The 17,780-nt window shown below is 50.4% G+C and overlaps 1 protein-coding gene across 15 annotated transcripts in view; it reads right to left on the minus strand.

Annotated features, from left to right (window-relative positions):
* TSPOAP1 (TSPO associated protein 1) overlaps nucleotides 1-17,780 on the minus strand; it is a 181,154-nt gene that overhangs the window by 54,395 nt on the left and 108,979 nt on the right. For all 15 annotated transcript variants that reach the window (XM_030536443.1, XM_030536446.1, XM_030536436.1 and 12 more), the window contains 3 exons: nucleotides 9,971-10,209; nucleotides 1,960-2,069; nucleotides 919-1,028 (listed from right to left, as the gene is read on the minus strand). In XM_030536443.1, coding sequence (XP_030392303.1) covers nucleotides 919-1,028; nucleotides 1,960-2,069; nucleotides 9,971-10,209 — 459 coding nt within the window. The remainder of the gene's footprint in view (nucleotides 1-918; nucleotides 1,029-1,959; nucleotides 2,070-9,970; nucleotides 10,210-17,780) is intronic.

Consider the following 17,780-nt stretch of genomic DNA (forward strand, 5'->3'; position numbering starts at 1 on the left):
TCCAATGAAGTGGGCTGTAGCCCACGAAAGCTTATGCTCAAATAAATTTGTTAGTCTCTAAGGTGCCACAAGTACTCCTGTTCTTTTTACAGATACAGACTGACATCGCTGCTTCTCTGAAAACAATCATCACTGTTAGCATCACTCTTTGGTCTGATCTAGAAGAGGGAGCTCTCAGAACCCTGATGAAACACACACAAATAAGGATAGAGAACCCTTTAAAATGGAAATAAATTTTGTTTTGAGTCGACTGAAAATGTTTTGGTCGACTTGAAATGAATCCAAAACATGAAAAACAATTTCTAGTCAACTCAATTCATTTTTTTTTGAGTTTTCAATTCAATAAAAGAAATTAAATGTTGTCGTGATTCAAATCCAACCAGCTTTTTCTGGATGCTTTGATTCAGCCCCTAGAGCGAAGCTCTGTTCCTGAGTGCATCGAGAATGCCAGACACAACGGGGGTGGGGCTATGTCGTGCAACACCCCAGGGCTGTAACAAGTGTATTGGGAGCTACTGGCCCAGGATAAGTGCAAGGCAACATCTTAAACCCTTGGCACCAGTGGCTGCATCATGGAATTACCAGCTGTCAACTCTTTGAGAGAAAAGTGTGATGCCTACAGCTGAGGAGTCAGAAAGAGTTTGGGTGAAACACTTTCGGTGAAGTCCAGGCTCCAATGAAGCTAATGGCAAAACTCCAATTAACTTCAATGAGGCCAGGATGTCACTCTCTGGTCTTAATTCAACCCTGGTGTAAGGAAATGCATTCCCCATTACGTCACGAGAGCTGCACTTGCTTATGCTGCTCCTCACTTTGACCTTATGATCTTTTGTTTCCTTATAACTGTAAAAATCATTAAGTTCCTCTCTGTTCTTTCATGATGCCACGTTCAGCCACGTCTCATTTCATCAAACCCACCTTCAAAGAAGCCATCCTCGTCCATGTCCCCATAGATGTAAATATACTCTCCAGCAGTCAGTGGGAGCTCTGACTCCGGGTTCTCATTAGGACCATTGAAAGGATTATAGCTGAAACACATGCAACAATCAAATGTACTTTGTACAGCAACTTGCACTGGTCACATTAGATCAGCTCGCTGGTCCACTGAGGCTGGTATCCTGCCTCAGGACATAGCCAGTGCTTCCAAGGAAGACAAAAGCATAGCTGCTTCCTGGATCCTTGGACCCAAACTTTTTGAGTCCATTGGCTACCTCCTGGCCCGGGGCTCAGATCCCGCGGTACACACTGGATCCATTCATGCTGAACAAGTAATTGTCCCAGGCCATTTGCAACTAAGAGTATTTTGTGTCTTTAAAACTGTACTTGCATATCCTTAACAGTAAACGGATAGACAAGCCTGCCCATAACTGCCATGGGTGTCAGAATTAATGTTTCACAATCATTATCAGAGCTGACCAGAAAATGGTGGTTTATTCCATGGAAAATTTTGAATTTTTGCTGAAAAAAACTGAAACTGAAACTTCAGCCAAAACCAGAATATTTTTGGTCAAAAACTGGAAGTTTTAGTTTTCCAGCTACACACTTTTCAGCTTTTAGGTTTACAGGTTTTTGATGAAAATGTGACATTTTCCCCAGAAAGAAGGCACTTTCACAAAAAAATATGCATAACCAAAATCCCAATTTTCATAAACAAAACAGTTTCAAAGGAAAATTTTCAGCCGGCCCTACTGGTTATACAACTTGTGAGTTTGTAACCATTACTTTTGTTTGTATGGATCCTTAGCACTATAGGTATTCCCAAACTGTATCAGAGGCACGCTCCATCTACTCCAGTATCTTGTCTCCAACAGTGGATAGCACTAGATGCTCATAAAAAGGAGCAAAAAACCCCAGAGTGTACCATTATGGATAGCCTGATCCACAGATCAACCCTGGAGCCAAAAATCCCCTCAATTCTTCCTTCCCTTTACACAAAGGCCCTTGTGTGTAGTTCAGTACCTGTAACGAGCTAGGAAGACTTGGAGTTTTGCAGGGCCTTGGCTCTCTGATTCTGGAATCAAAGAGATGCTATCAACATCCAGTTCTTCCATTTCACTTGCAGTGTCCACCTAAGAAACACAAAAATAAGGAGAGGCTACAGCTCTGAATAAAGGAACAGTGGCAGAAAGCTCGTAACAGCAGTGGAGCAACAGAAATCTTATTTTTGAGCTGGTATGTCCAGTCTGATGACACCAGTACTATACTACACACAGAAGCACAGAATGGTTAAATGATCTGTAGGAACTGCTCTGGGGAGCTAGAATTGGTAACAGATGCACATTCTTGGCTTCATGACATAAAAATATACCTAGTAGTCAGGGGACTAAATCAACAGTCCAAGGCAGAGATGAAAGAAGAGGTGACAGAGGACCTCTTGAGAGGTCGGGGGCAAGTTCCTGGCAAGAAGCCTGAAACCTCTGCCATCCCCAGCAGCTGGGAAAGTGCCACCCCTGGATCCTGCTCCATCTTTTGTAGCCACCTCTGTATATTAAGGGTGAAATTCTGGTCCTATTTAAGTGTATAGGAGTTTTGCCACTGTCTTCACCTATTGAGCATCTCATGTCCGCCCACATCTAAAGGCCCCACACCTAGCCTAAGGGGAGGAGCTACTAAAACCAGAGCCCAGATGAGTTCAGGGGACAAATAATGAAAAACAGGGATGAGTGAGGTCATATGGTCAAAATCAGGGAGCCAGAGAGGGACGCGGAGCAGAGAACCCCAAACAGCGCCCATTGCTCCTTGAAGGCATCGAGGGAGCCCTTGGATGCAGCCCAGAGAAACTCTGCCCAGATGCTGATCGAAGGGAGGAGCAGAAACAGACCCCACAGTCACAGAGAACCTCCCCATCCAGCATTCTCCTCCTGGTATGGTGGACAGCCACCTTGGCCAGTGCCAGGAGGAGTTTGATGAGGAGGTCTCACAACTTTGTGAGGCCATAGATAGGGTGTGTATAGATCAGGAAGTGCAGGGAAAGGGGCAGCCAGAACCTGAGGAGAAGGTTCTGGAGGTGCCGGAAAAGGGGCTGCAACCTGGCACACTTGAGGTAGAGGTACACCAGGGTCTCCCTCATGCCACAGAAAGGGCAGGTATCAGGGAGAGAGTGAACCGCGCAAAGTACACGTCCATGCTCACGGCTCCATGAAGAACCTGCCAACCTAATATCCCTGGTAGGCCATGGAACCAAGGTGGAATATAGAGTGGCCCACTCTCGGCCTTTTATACCTGTGCAGCCCCCTGCCTGCTGGAAGGGTGAAGGAGCTCTCTCTTTTCTTCTTCCCTCTTGAGAATCTCCTGGATGTTGCAAGTGGGGCAGGTCCCGCCTGGTCTACCTCCCATGGCCTCCTGGAAGCAGTGAGTGGTGGGGAAGAGTTCTCTACCCCTGCCCAATCTCCATTTCTTCTGTCTGTCTAGGTGTTTATCTCACACCCAGCATCATAGACTCTAGGTCTTCCTCACCCATAAATAACTCCTATGCCTACACCTGGCTTTTGGCGACAAAACAGCAGTAGCAAACATACTGCAAGGTCACTTTTTTCGGGGAAAAAAATGCCTAGATTGGGCGACAAAAAGCTTCACTTCCCTTTACAGTTGACAAACAGCCAGTGTAGACACCACGGTTTTTTAAAACTTTTATTGGCCTCCAGGAAAGTATCCCACAATTCCCACGCTCTGGTCAGTAGTTTGAACTTCGCTGCCCTGAAGCCAACCTACCCCTCACCCTTGCAAGCCCTAGGAATTTTAAATCTCATTTCCTGCTTGCTGACTTCCCAAAGGAGCTTCCCAGGCGAGCACGGCTGCCTATCACACCAAACGCGCTCCTGCTTGGACCACTGCTGAGTTGTCGGATCCGATCAGTATATGGGGAGAGGAGTCTGTTCAGTAACAGCTGCAAGTGACCTGTAGGAATCGGGACACACATGGGTAAATTTCTCGAGGCTTGTGCGAAAAGAGCAGTGCAGAGTAAAGATCAAGGAGACAAGGCAGACGTATCGGAAGGCGTGGGAGGCGAACCATCGCTCTGGTGATGCACCTAAGACCTGCTGCTTCTATAAGGAGCTGAATGCTATCCTTGGTGGTGACCTCCATCGCCGATTGCCCCATGGATACTTCACATGCAGCTGAAAGAGGGGGTAACCTGGAGGCTGAAATTGTGGATGAAGAAGTCGAACTAGAGCTATAAGTAGGGGCATTGCCAGCAGATCGAGGGACGTGATCATCCCCCTCTATCTGACATTGGTGAGTGCTGTGTCCAGTTTTGGGCCCCACACTATAAGAAGGATGTGGAGAAATTGGAAAGAGTCCAGCAGAGGGCAAGAAAAGTGATTAGGGGGCTGGAGCACAAGATTTATGAGGAGAAGTTGAGGGAACTGGGATTGTTTAGTCTGCAGAAGAGAAGAATGAGGGGGGATTTGATAGCTGCTTTCAACTACCTGAAAGGAGGTTCCAAAGAGGATGGATCTAGACTGTTCTCAGTGGCAGATGACAGAACAAGGAGCAATGGTCTCAAGTAGCAGTGAGGGAGGTCTAGGTTGGATATCAGGAAAATCTTTTTCATTAGGAGGGTGGTGAAGCACTGGAATGGGTTCCCTAGGGAGGTGGTGGAATCTCCTTCCTTAGAGGTTTTTAATATCAGGCTTGACGAAGCCGATGACCTCCTGAGGTCCCTTCTAACCCTGATATTCCGTGATTCTAGAAGAGGATGTGGTGCTCTCAGTGGGGTCACCCAGTGGGTCAGGCAGCCAGGAAGTTTCCCCCACTCCAGAAGTGCTCAACAGGGAGCAGGAAGCAGATGAAACTCCAGATAAGTTGCTGTGGCTTGTGTAGGGAATGGAAAAGTGGGAAGCAGGTAGTGTTTTCTGTGAGCTGGACATTGCCCTGTGTAGTTAATCTGCACAGCCAAGCAGGGTGTCAACGGACATCAAGACCTGCAGGGAATCTGCCAGAGAGAGGCTCTGGAAAGTTTCCAAAAGGTACTTGTTAATCCTCTGCTGCAGATTCCAAGGGATTGCAGCCCTGTTAGTTCCCCCATTGTAGGAAACTGTCCCCTGCCATTTAGCAACCACTGAACTGGGACCAAAGCGGAACATAGTTGAGCTGCATATAGACTAGGGTGAAAGCCGCAAGCATTCAGCAGCTGAGCCATGGTTTCTCTGGTCACCCTCAGCAACGAGATGTCAGCCAGCAAGTTGGCCGCCTGTGAAAAAGTGTGGGATAATTTTAGAATGAGTTCCCTGCAAAGCTGCCCTGCAAGCCGTGACCTTTTTATCCGTACACACAACTGCCTTCCCCCACTCTGGAAACTCACCATGATTGGGGTGATCGCGGAGCTGTGTGCCTGCCTAGAGTCTCAGAGAGAAAGTGATTCTACTAGCAAAATGCCCTTTTTACTAAAATGTTTCAATCATTTGTTGGCATGCAACACTCTCTCTTCGTTTCAGCACAGACCTTGAAGAACACTTCACGCACCCCTACGGACCGGTTGCGGCAGATAAGAAAAAAACCTAGGCGCAGCAAAGAAGGCATGTTCCACAAGGTTATACAGCATGATGAGAGACAGACTAGGGAACAGAAAGAGTGCTGGGAAGACGAAAGGCAGGACAGAAAAGAGAATGCTGCTTTTGCTAGGCAAGCAACAGAGCGGATGATAAAAGTTATGGAGGATCAGACAGATGCGCAAGTCATTGATACAGCTGCAGACTGAGCAAATCCGTACTGGAGCGCCACTGCAGCAGATTCACAATTCTTTGCCAACCCCAACCCCCTCTATGCCCACACATTCCTTTTCACCCCACAGCAATCCTGAGTTGCCCCGTCACTCCACCCCCTCTCACAGTTTGCACAATGATAGTTGGAGCTACACACACTTGTGAGATTTTACACTTTTTAACAATAAATAAAGGCAAAGGTATTTAATAGTACAGCATTTTTATTCTATGTTCTACAAAAGCATATAGCAGGGTTTCTCAAACAGGGGTCACCACTTGTGTAGGGGAAGCCCCTGGCGGGATGGGACGGTGTGTTTACCTGCTCCGTCCGCAGGTCCGGCCGATCGCAGCTCTCACTGGCTGTGGATCGCTGCTCTGGGCCAATGGGAGCTGCTGGAAGCAGTGGCCAGTAAGTTCCTCGGTCTGCACCGTTTCTAGCAGCTCCCATTGCCCCAGAGCAGCGATCCGCAGCCAGTGAGAGCTGCGATCGGCCGGACCTGCGAATGGGGCAGGTAAACATACTGGCCTGGCCCGGCCCACGAGGGGCTTTCCCTACACAGGCAACACTGTTTGAGAAGCCCTGGCATATAGCAATCAATTCACTCTCGGGAACAGGCTTCTAAAGCATTGTGTTTCATGGATCTTGAGCCTCAAAATTGTACATGGATGCAACAGGGAAGCAACTCCAAAGCAGACACGTGTTAGTGCCCCTCATTGTCCAAGTGGTTCCTCAAAGCCTCTGTGATTTTAATAGCAGCCCTCTGGGCTCCTCTGACAGCCCTAGCATCTGGCTGTTCAAACTGTGCAGCCAAGTGCTCTGCCTCAGTGTTCCACACCTGAGCAAACATTTCACCCTTCGATTCACAGATTATGCAAAGTGCAGCACGCAGCTATGATGACGGGAATATTATCCTCAGTAAGGTCTAGCCTGTCATTGAGACACCTCCAGCGAGCTTTCAAACGGCCAAAGGCACAGTCCATGACCATGCGGCACCTGCTCAGCCTGTTGTTAAAACGCTCCTTGCTGATGTCCAGGTGCACTGTGTAAGGTTTCATGAGCCAGGGCCGTAAGGGGTAAGTGGGGTATCCCAGGATTACTATGGGCATTTCAACATCCTCCACTGTGATCTTGTGGTCTGGAACAGAAGTCCCGCCTGCAGCTTTCTGTACAGGCCACTGTTCCTGAAGATGCGTGCGTCATGCACCTTTCTAGACCAGCCTGCATTGATGTCTATGAAATGCCCCCAGTGATCTACAAATGCCTGCAACACCATGGAGAAGTATCCCTTCCTGTTGATGTATTCAGAGGCAAGGTGATCTGGTGCGAAAATTGGAATGTGTGTGCCATCAATGGCCTCGACACATTTAGGGAAACCCACCTCTGCAAAGCCATCCACTATGTCATGCACATTTCCCAGAGTCATGGTTCTATGCAGCAGAATGCGATTTATTGCTCTGCATACTTGGAGTAATACAGCCCCAACTGTTGACTTTCCTACTCCAAATTGATTTGTGACTGACCAGTAGCAGTCTGGATTCGCCAGCTTCCACACAGCAATTGCAACACGCTTCTCTACTGGAAGGGCAGCTCTCAATCTGGGGTCCTTGCGAAGCAGGTCAGGGGCCAGCTCAGCACATAGCTCCATGAAGGTTGCTTTACGCATCCTAAAGTTCTGTATCCACTGGTCATCATCCCACACCTGCATGACAATGCGATCTCACCAATCAGTGCTTGTTTCCCTAGCTCAAAAGCAACACTCTACCATATGCAGCTGCTCTGTGAATTCACACAGCACTGACAAGTTGCTGCCATCCATATCACACTCGGGTGCTGGCGATTCATCCTCTGCTAGCTTCGTGAGTAACCGTGCTGCCATGCATGATGTCCTCAAGACAGCCAACAGTGCCTAGGAGAGAAGTGTGAGATCCATCCTCTCTGACTGCAGATGCTGGCGCACACTACAAAAGAATGAGAGTTGGAAAAACAGCGCAAAAGGAAGCCAGAGACCTTTGGTGGGGTGGGACACAAAGCAGTGCATGACGGTACACTTTGCACATCCCAAAATGCGCCGCGCTCCATTTCCGTATTCCCACAACACTAGCAACAGATGGTGTCACCAGGCACTGTGGAATACATATCCACAGTCCATTGCTCTCGCTGTCAACAAAGGTGCCCTGAATGTGGACACGATCTGTCGACAGAGGGAGCAAATGTAGACACACTTTGGCGACTTTGCTTTTATTGATTTTTCCTTGGCAACATGAGTTTCATTAAAAAAACTTGCCAGTGTAGATAAGCCCTTAGACCTCTAAATGCCCGGGGAATGGGGGGCAATCCCCCCAGACAGGGCAGGAAATGTAAACTAAAGTTCTTTTTCTTTTTTTCCCTTTAATCCCAACAGAGTAAAAAGGAAAAACTAACTATTAAAAAGAGAAAAAAAAAAACCAAAACAACTACTACTTATGCTAATGATGCAGATGAGGAAGGGCTGACTGCTTGCTCCTTTTGAGGCCAAAGACAGTTGAGAAGGAACTGGGGTGGGGGGGTTCACCCAAGCAGTGCTAGATAGCATTGGGGCAAAAATCAGTACTTGGTCCTGCAAGTGAAGGCAGGGGGCTGGACTCGATGACCTTTCAAGGTCCCTTCCAGTTCTAGGAGATTGGCATATCTCCAATTTATTTATTTATTTATTTTTTATTGAGGCAGACCACGAGGGAGGGACAGCGCATGTGCAGGCTCAAATGGACACTGCTACCAAAAATCTCTGCTTGGAGGTGAAGGGGCACAGATATACCTTGCGTGGAGCGTCTGACGAAGTGGGTATTCGCCCACGAAAGCTCATGCTCCAGTACATCTGTTAGTCTATAAGGTGCCACAGGACTCTGTTGCTTTTTACAGATCCAGACTAACACGGCTACCCCTCTGATACTTGACACCTAGAGTGGAGCACCCATAGGGATCCTACTTGACAAAGAACTGGGTGTTCACTTGTAACTGCTGCCAATAAATACACTGTTCCCAGCCCTCAGAGAGAAAGCAATGCCCCAGGCACTAGCTGTTAGATGGACTAGCTTGCTGGAGATAACACAGTGTAAGGCAGGGAGCAGTGCAGCCTTAAAACCCCGGTCAGCAGGGAGAGAGACACAGTCTCCTCCCAAGAGAGATGACGGCTGGGAGCCAGAAACCTTAAGTGAGTGCCCTCTGGGGACCATGGAGGGGGAAAGTCAGGTGCAATCACCCTGAAACTGAGATACCGTTCATGCTCAGGGAGTCTGGGTTCCAATCCCAGCTATGACTTTGGGTACATCAGCTGATCTGTTTGTGACTCAGGCACCCTGTCAGTACAATGATATTTGTTCACCTTGTAGGAATGTTGTGAAGCTTAAAGAGGGCTTGAAGTTCAAAGGACTAAGAGAGACAGTCAGCAGGAAGGGTGAGCCTAGAACTCAGGCTCTCCTGGCTCTTAGCCCTGAACCTACTCTGCTAGGCTAAGAGAGTACATCGCAGAGTGGACATAGCATCAGAAAAAGAAAGAGGCACTCTCTTGCCAAACCCAGATTCCCATGAGCTCCCCTAGTGATCTAATGGGAACATTAAATAAGGGACGGGACAGAACTGAGCCCCACAGGAATCCATACACGGGACCTACTGGGCAGAGGGAGCAGCTGCCATCACATCTCTGAGATCTGAGAGGGAGGGGAAAGCAAAGTCAATATAACCTGTCCGCATCTGCCCTCACCAGCTCAGCAGCCCTTCATGATCTCCTGCACCAACAGCTGCTAATAAGTAACAGCGATGTTTGCACCAGTACGTGCCCCTCTTGGCTGTATGCCAAGGACAGCAGGGCATGGGCACATGCCTTAATGCTGCTAAACCACTACTACAAACTGCAGTACTCAGATATTGTGTGGCAATCCAGGGATGTAGTCACAACAGAGACTATCCAGAACTAAATACAAATTGAAAACACTCAGGAAACTTGCTATACATTTCCCAGGGCTTTTCTCAGGTTGTCTGCATTCCCCTCGGACTGCAATGATCTGTACAAATGGCCGTCACGGGGTGTTGCCAAGTGAAGAGGGAGCAAATCCCTTCAACCGTTTTCTGCAAGTTTTCTTTTATTTTTCCATGGGATTCTCTAGTTCCCAGACACAGGTTTAAGAGGTAGCTGCAAGCGGAGAAAGCAGAGCTAGTAAATACACTGATCCCAAGGTGTGCTTATCCCCCCCGGGTAATGACAAGGGTCACCAGAAACAGCACTGACCTCTGGAGTGGGGCAGAAGTTGAGACTGTTCTGCATGGATTCTGATTTCGAAGAGCTTGACTGGGACTCCAGTCTCTTGACTTGCTTCTGAGACGTGGCAGCAGCACCTGAGGCTGGAATTTTGATGACACTAGACATGGGATCAGGGATCTGAGGTAACGATTCCAGCTCTTTACTCCTTTCATCATGAATCTTCTCAGTGCACTGAAGAGCAGGACGTGCAGGGGCAACATCTGGATCTGAAACCAAACACTCCATTTGTTACTCCAAGCAGCAGCAGAGCAGAACAAGAGCTGCTGGGAGCACCAGGGTGCTTGCAGTGCAGACACACTCTGTAGCAGGGATCTACCCAGGGGCTTAGCTTTGAGTTGTGGAAACATGTTCAGCCCTGATTCTCCTTGCACGCACACCAACAGCAGTTACACTGAAGTTACCGGATGGAATTGATATAAGGGAGGGAGGATCAGGCGCTTGACATGCAATACTCAGCCCTGCATGCTGCTGTGGGCCAAATCCTCTGCTTCACTGAGGTCCACTCTGCACAGGAGGTAGGGGAGCTATTAGGGAGCTCATTAGGGCTTGCTGAACCTGTGGGCTTGTCTGCACCAGCCCCACTGTGAATTAACTTACACCACAGGGATGTTAACAGGCCACTTCACCTTGATGGTTCCTTAGAACATGAGCTGACTACTTACGCTAAACAATCTGTTCCACCTTGTGACACTCTCAGACTGAAGAAGGGCTCTGTGTAGCTTGAAAGCGCATCTCTCTCACCAGCAGAAGGTGGTCCAGTAAAAGATATTACCTCACCCACCTTGCCTCTCTAGGGCAGTGGTTCTCAACTCATGGCCCGTGGGCCACTTGCAGCCCAATCAGCACACAGCTGCAGCTCATATGAAACCCTCAGGGCCATACAGGTAGTAAAAACAGTTACTCACCTTCTCATAACTGTTGTTCTTCAAGATGTGTTGCTCACGTCCATTCCAATTAGGTGCGTACGTGCCCACATGCACAATCATCAGAAGGTTTTTCCCCTAACAGCACCTGTCAGGTCGGCTCTGGAGCCCCCTGGAGTGGTGCCTTCATGGCAGTGTATATAGGTCCCTGCCGACATGCCGCCTGTTCAGTTCCTTCTTGCTGGCTACTCCAACAGAGAGGAAGACGGCTGGGTCTTAGAATGGACATAAGCAACACATCTCGAAGAACAACAGTTACGAGAAGATGAGTAACCATTTTTTCTTCTTCGAGGGCTTGCTCATGTCGCTTTCAATTAGCTGACTCCCAAGTCCTAACCAGGAGGTGGGGTCGGAGCTCATGGAATCGCTGACTGAAGCACCACTCTGCTGAATGGAGCATCATCCCTGGCATGCTGGGTAATGGCATAATGAGAGGTGAAAGTGTGAACCGAGGATCGTGTCGCTGCCCTGCAGATCTCCTGGATTGAGACCTGGGCCAGGAACGCTGTCGAGGAGGCCTTCGCTCTAGTTGTATGAGCCATTAGTGCAGGGGCCGGAACTTGTTCTAGACACAGCATGCCTGGATACAGGACATGATCCACAATGAAATTCTCTGTGACAACACTGGAAGGCCTTTCATTCTATCCGCAACTGCCACAAACAACTGGTTCGACTTACAGAATGGCTTTATGCGTTCAATGTAAAAAGCCAGAGCTCTCCGAACGTCCAAGGAGTGTAGTCTTTGTTTCCAGCCATCCGCATGAGGCTTAGGGTAAAAGACCGGTAGAAAAATGTCCTGATTGGCATGAAATTGGGAGACACCTTTGGAAGAAAGGTTGGATGAGGCCTAAGTTGTACCTTGTCCGTATAAAAAATGGTATAAGGAAGATTGGAGGTTAGGGCTTTAAGCTCAGAAAGTCTCCTTGACGACGTAATGGCGACTAGGAAAGCCACCTTCAGTGATAGGAAGAGCAATGAACAAGTTGCTAGGAGTTCAAACGGGGGCACCATTAGCCTGGAAAGGACCACGTTAAGGTCGCACACCAGGACTGGTTGCTTAACCTGCGGGTATAGCCTGTCTAGACCTTTCAGGAAGCAACTGACCATCGGGTTGGCAAAGACTGAACAGCTGGCCGCTCCCAGGTGGAAAGCTGAAACGCTTGCCAAGTGGACCTGGAGAGATGAAATCAAGAGGCCTGCTGTTTTAAGTGTAATAGATAGTCTAAGATAAGTGGCATAGGTGCCTGCATTGGGAGAGCACAACCCTGAGAACATCAAATTGTAACCATTTTCCACTTGGCCTGGTAGGTAGCCCTGGTGGAGGGTTTTCTGCTGCCCAGCAGAAGCTCCCTAATGGGCTCCGAGCACATCAGCTCCATTGGATTTAGCCTGAAGCTTCCAAGTGGTGAGGTGACAAGACTCGAGGTTGGGATGATGAAGACAACTGTGGCCTTGGGTGATCAGATCCGGAAGCAAGGGCAACGAGACTGGAGCGTCCACCGGCAGCTCCAGGAGCATGGTATACCAGTGCTGGCAAGGCCAGGCTGGTGCTACCAGTATGACTGTAGTCTTGTCCCTGAGGATCCTGAGCATAACCTTGTGAATGAGTGAAACTACAGGAACATGTACAACAGATGGTCTGTCCAGGGAGGTGGAATACATCCGTGAGGGAGCCCAGACTGTGATTCCAGAAGGAACAGAACTGGGGACATTTTCTGTTGCTCTCCATGGTGACCAGGTCAATTTGGGGAACCCGCACCTTTGGAAAATGTTGTACACCATGTCCAGGCAGCTGGACTACTTGTGATTGTGGAATGATCTGCTGAGATAGTCTGCTAACTCGTTCTGGGAACCTGGGAGGTAGAATGCTCCCAAGTGAATGGAGTGGGCTATGCAGAAGTCCCAAAGCTTGAAGGCTTCCTGACATAGGGGAGAGGAATGAGCTCCACCCTGCTTGTTTATATAAAACATCACAGTTGTGTTGTCATCTGCGTGCATTTCCCTTGCAAGTGGGCATGGAAAGTCTGTCATGCCAAGAGGACCACTCTCAGTTCCTTGACGTTGATGTGGAGTGAGAGCTCTTTCTGTGACCAGAGACCTTGGGTCTGAAGGTCTCCCAGGTGAGCACCCCATCCCAACGCTGTGCATCTGTCACCAAGGACAGGGAGAGCTAGGGCTTTGGGAAGAGGACTCCTGCACATACCATCGGTAGGTTGAGCCACCAGTGGAAAGACTTAAGAACTGGCACTGGGAGAGTGACCACCTTGTCCAGACTGTTGAGCCCTGGCCGATAGATTTTTCCAGGCCTGGCTGGTGTCAGCCTGAGCCTCAGTCTCGCATGTATGCCACATACGTACGTGCTGCCATGTGGCTGAAGAGTTTCAAGCAGTTCCTTGCTGTGGTGGTGGGGTACCGCTTGAAGTTTTCTATGATGTCTATCATTGTCTGAAACCAAGATTCCAGCAGAGATGCCCTGGCCCTGGCCTGACCTGAGTCCAACACTGCTCCAATAAATGTTATTCTCTGCGGAGGGGATAGAGTTGATTTGCGCTCGTTGAGAAGGAGACCCAACCTGTCAAAGGTGTATCTTACCAGGCTGACCTGACCCTCCACTTGCTCCCTGGAGCAGTCCCTGAGCAGCCAGTCATCGAGGTATGGGAATATCTGCACTTGCCTCAGTCACAGGAAGGCGGCAATGACTGCCATGTATTTAGTAAACACTCGAGGGGCCGCTGACAGACCAAAGGGGAGGACCGTAAATTGGTAATGGTTGTGGTTGACCACAAACCTGAGCTGGAATTATAGCTATGTGGAAGTACACGTCCTTGGGGTCCAGGGCAGCATACCAGTCTCCCAGATCCAGAGACAGAATGTTTGCGTTTAGAGAGACCATGAGGAAGCTCAACTTTTTTATGAATTTATTGAGGACTCGCAGATCGAGGATGGGTCTAAGGCCCCCTTTGGCTTTGGGGATTAGGAAATAATGGGAATAGAACCACTTGCCCCTTGTCCCTCCTGAGGAACCTCCTCCACTGCTCCCGCAACGAGGAGAATTTGGACCTCCTGCATGAGGAGATGCTCATGAGAAGGGTCCCTGAAGAGGGATGGGAGGGAGGAGAGGAGTAGAATTGGAGAAAATATCCCACTTCTACCATGCAAAAGACCCAGTAGTCTGAAGTTATCTGGGACCAAGCATGGTAAAAGTGAGACAGATGATTCAGGAAACAGGGATAAGGATTCAGTGAATAGACTGGTGTGTCACCCTCAGGCGCACCTTCAAAAGGCCTGCTTAGAGAGCCCGATGCCTGCCTTGCCAAGCCCTGGCCTTGGCTGGGTGGAGGATGGGGAGGCCATTCCTAGTCCGCTTCCTTAAGAAGTCCTGCCTAGGCAAGGGAGGGCAGAAGCGCTGCGGGGGCTGAGGTTTAAAATGTTTTTGCCGGGTAGCAGGGGTATGCAGGCCCAACAAATTTAATGTAGCCTGCGAATCTTTTAGTCTGTGAAGCCTGGGGTCTCCGCAAAAAGACCCCTGCCATCAAAAGGCAGGTCCTGAATTGTCTGTTGAACTTCAGGAGGAAGGCCGGTCACTTCGAGCCATGAACTCTTCCTCATGGCTATGTTCGAGAACAAGGTTCGCATAGCCGAGTCTGCAGCGTCCAGTGAGACCTGTAAAGAGGTCTGTGTCACTGCCTTGCTCTCGTCCACTATGGCAGCAAACTCTGCCCTGGATTCAGATGGGACCAACTCCTTAAATTTCAACATGGAGTTCTATGAGTTGAAATGAGATCTACTCAGGAATGCCTGTTAGTTAGCAACCCTGAGCTGGAGCCCTCCGGTTGAGTAAACCTTCCAACCGAAGAAGTCCAGCTTTTTTGAGTCTTTAGACTCTGGGGTCGGCTCTTGCCTCTCTCTCATTCACCGCAGCCCCAACAAGAGAGCAGGGCTGCGGGTCAGTAAATAAGTACTCATATCCCTTAGAGGGGATGAAATACTTCCTCTCCACCTCCTTCACTGAAGGGGCAATGGAGGCAGGGGTTTGCCAGAGAGTTTTTGTAGTGGCCTGAATAGTCTTCAGGAGGTGCAAGGCCATCCTAGACAGCCCCTCCGAGGTTAGGACCCATCATGTCCTCCAATTCAACTACCTCCTCAGTCTCAAGCCCCATACTGTGAGCCACCCTACGCAGTCCTGGTGTGCTCTACTGTCAATGAGAGGAGGCCCAGAGGAGGAAGACCCCGCCACCACTTCATCCAGCGAGGACAACGACGAGGCCAGAGGAGGACCAGGCCCTCCTCGCCCTGTGGACTTGTCCCACTCGGTGCATATTCCTCATCGCTGACAGCAGGCTCAGAGCTGTGGTGAGCCCGCGATCTGGACACAGCTCCGTGCTGTGTCCCGACACTGTTTTGGAGCCCCAAGGGGTGGGATGGTCCGTGTCTGGCAGAGGCACCCAGGCTCCCAACACCACAGAGTGAGAACCCCTGGAGTGCATGCCTTGGGCCTGGTTGTAGGCCCACAGGGTCTAAAATGGCCACTGCACGGGCCCTTGACACTGCACTTACCATGGCACTAGCCTCATGTCCTGCCTATTCCTGCGGTGGTCCAATTGAGTAATAGGACTCCACCTCGGAGTCCAATGTTTGGGATCTTGAGCACGAAGCCCACAGTGGCGCTGAGCAGGACGGTGGCAGAGAGCGGTGCTGTGGGGACGGTACCGGAGAGCAGTGCTGCAGCAGAGGTGCCTGGGACTGGTGCTGCGATGACGATACCGAGGACTGGTGCCAGGGGACAAGTGCCACGGGGACAGTGCTGGAGACCAGTGCTGTGGGGAGCAGTGACATGGGGAGCGATGCCACGGAGATGGTGAGCAGTGCCTCATCATTGCCAGCTTGCCTCTGGATTGTGTCGTGCCCTGCAGCAACGGAGGTCTATCCAAGCTGATGGGGAGCAGCGGAGCCGTCCTGGCAATCAAGTCCCTCACCACCTCAAAAGTGTCTGGGGCGGAAGGGAGCTCTAGCTCATCCACCTGGCACTCTCAGTCAGGATAGTCCAACAGTACCGGACTCGACAGACCCCCTTGTGGGACCAAAGTTGATGGTGCCAGCTCTGTCCAACCCGGCTGCTCTTGGTGCGGGCGAGCAACCTGTCCACCTTCTTGTGCCACTTATGCAGCCCCGGAGAGTGCGAACAATGCCGTGCTGCCTCTACGAGCTTCGGCGCCAGGGAATGTTGGCACCGGTGATCTCTATGGCCAGAATCCTTCCTCGACACTGTTCCTCACATAGAGGCTGGAGTGCTCTGCACGGAAGTGCTTGGTGCTGGATCCTGTTGGCATGGAGCCAGCTGGGGATGAAGAGCTGCTTCCATCAGGATCTACTTCAGCCTGAAGTCCCGTTCTCTTTTAGTTCTCAGGTGGAACCCTTTACAAATCTTGCATTGTTCTGTTTGGTGCACCTCCCTCAGATACTCGGGACAAGAGTTTTGGGGGTCGCCCGTTGACATGGGCTTGACGCAGGTTCCGAACCCCAAAAGGGAGACAAATTAGGGTGGGAGAAGGACTTTCACTCCTAGAAAACAAACCAACTAAACTAACTTACTGTAAAGAATAACTATTTACAGAGCTAAATACAAACACTAGAGGGAGCACTTGCTAAGGCAAGCGACCACAGTTCCAACCACGGTCACTGGTGGTAAGAAAGAACTGAAGAAGTGGCGGGTTGGCAGGGACCTATATTCACTGCCATGAAGGCGCCACCCCAGGGGACTCCTTAGCCAAAATGGTGGGTGCTACTAGAGGGAAAACCTTCTGACAACTGTGCACGTGGCGCACACACACCTAATTGGAATCGACATGAGCAAGCACTCAAAGAAGAACATATATTGTGTGGATGCGACCCAAATAACACATGGAGAGCGGCATATGTGGCCCCCAATGGTAAACAGTGGGAGAGCCACTGCTCTAGGGACTCTGTCAGGCCTAAATAAATCAATGTACAGCAGGGGTGGGCAAACTACGGCCTGTGGGCCACATCCAGCCTGCCAGCCATTTTAATCTGACCCTCGAGCTCTAGCCAGAAAACAGGGACTGGGGCTTGCCCTGCTCCCATGCCTCAGCTAGGGAGCAGGGTCAGAGTCTGCTCCACGCATACGTGCCACAGCTCTGCGCAGCTCCCAGAAACAACAGCATGTCCCCCTCCGGCTCTTATGCGCAGGGGCTGCCAGGGGGCTCCGCATACTGCCCCTGCCCCAAGTGCTGCCCCCACAGCTCCCACTGGCCGGGAACTGCAGGCAGTGGGAGCTGCAGGGGTGGAGCCTGTGGACGGGGCAGGTCTGCCTGGCTGTGCCTCTGCGTAGTAGCGAGGAGGGGGGAGAGAGAGACATGCCGCTGCTCCCGGGAGCTGCACCCTGAACCCCTCCTGTGCCCCAAGCCCCTGCCTGAGCCCTGATCCCCCTCCTGCCCTCCAAGCCCCTCAGTCTCAGCCCAGAGCACCCTCCTACACCCTAAACCCCTCATCCCCACCCTCATCCCAGAGTCCACACACCCAGCCAGAGCCCTCACACCCTCCTGCACCCCAACCCCCCTGCCTCAGCCCTGAGCCCCCTCCCGCACTCCAAACCCCTAAGCCCGAGCCCAGAACCCCCTCCTGCACCCAAGCCCCTCATCCCCAGCCCCACCCCAGAGCCTGCATACCCAGCCAGAACCCACACCCCCTCCAGCACCCCAACCTCCAATTTCATGAGCATTCACGGCCCGTCATTCAATTTCCATACCCAGATGTGGCCCTTGGGCCAAAAAGTTTGCCCATCTCTGATGTACAGCATAGAAGATGTTGCACATACATATCTAATAAGTCTAGTT

The sequence above is a fragment of the Gopherus evgoodei genome, chromosome 17, assembly GCF_007399415.2.
Source record: "Gopherus evgoodei ecotype Sinaloan lineage chromosome 17, rGopEvg1_v1.p, whole genome shotgun sequence".
Taxonomy (NCBI): domain Eukaryota; kingdom Metazoa; phylum Chordata; order Testudines; family Testudinidae; genus Gopherus; species Gopherus evgoodei.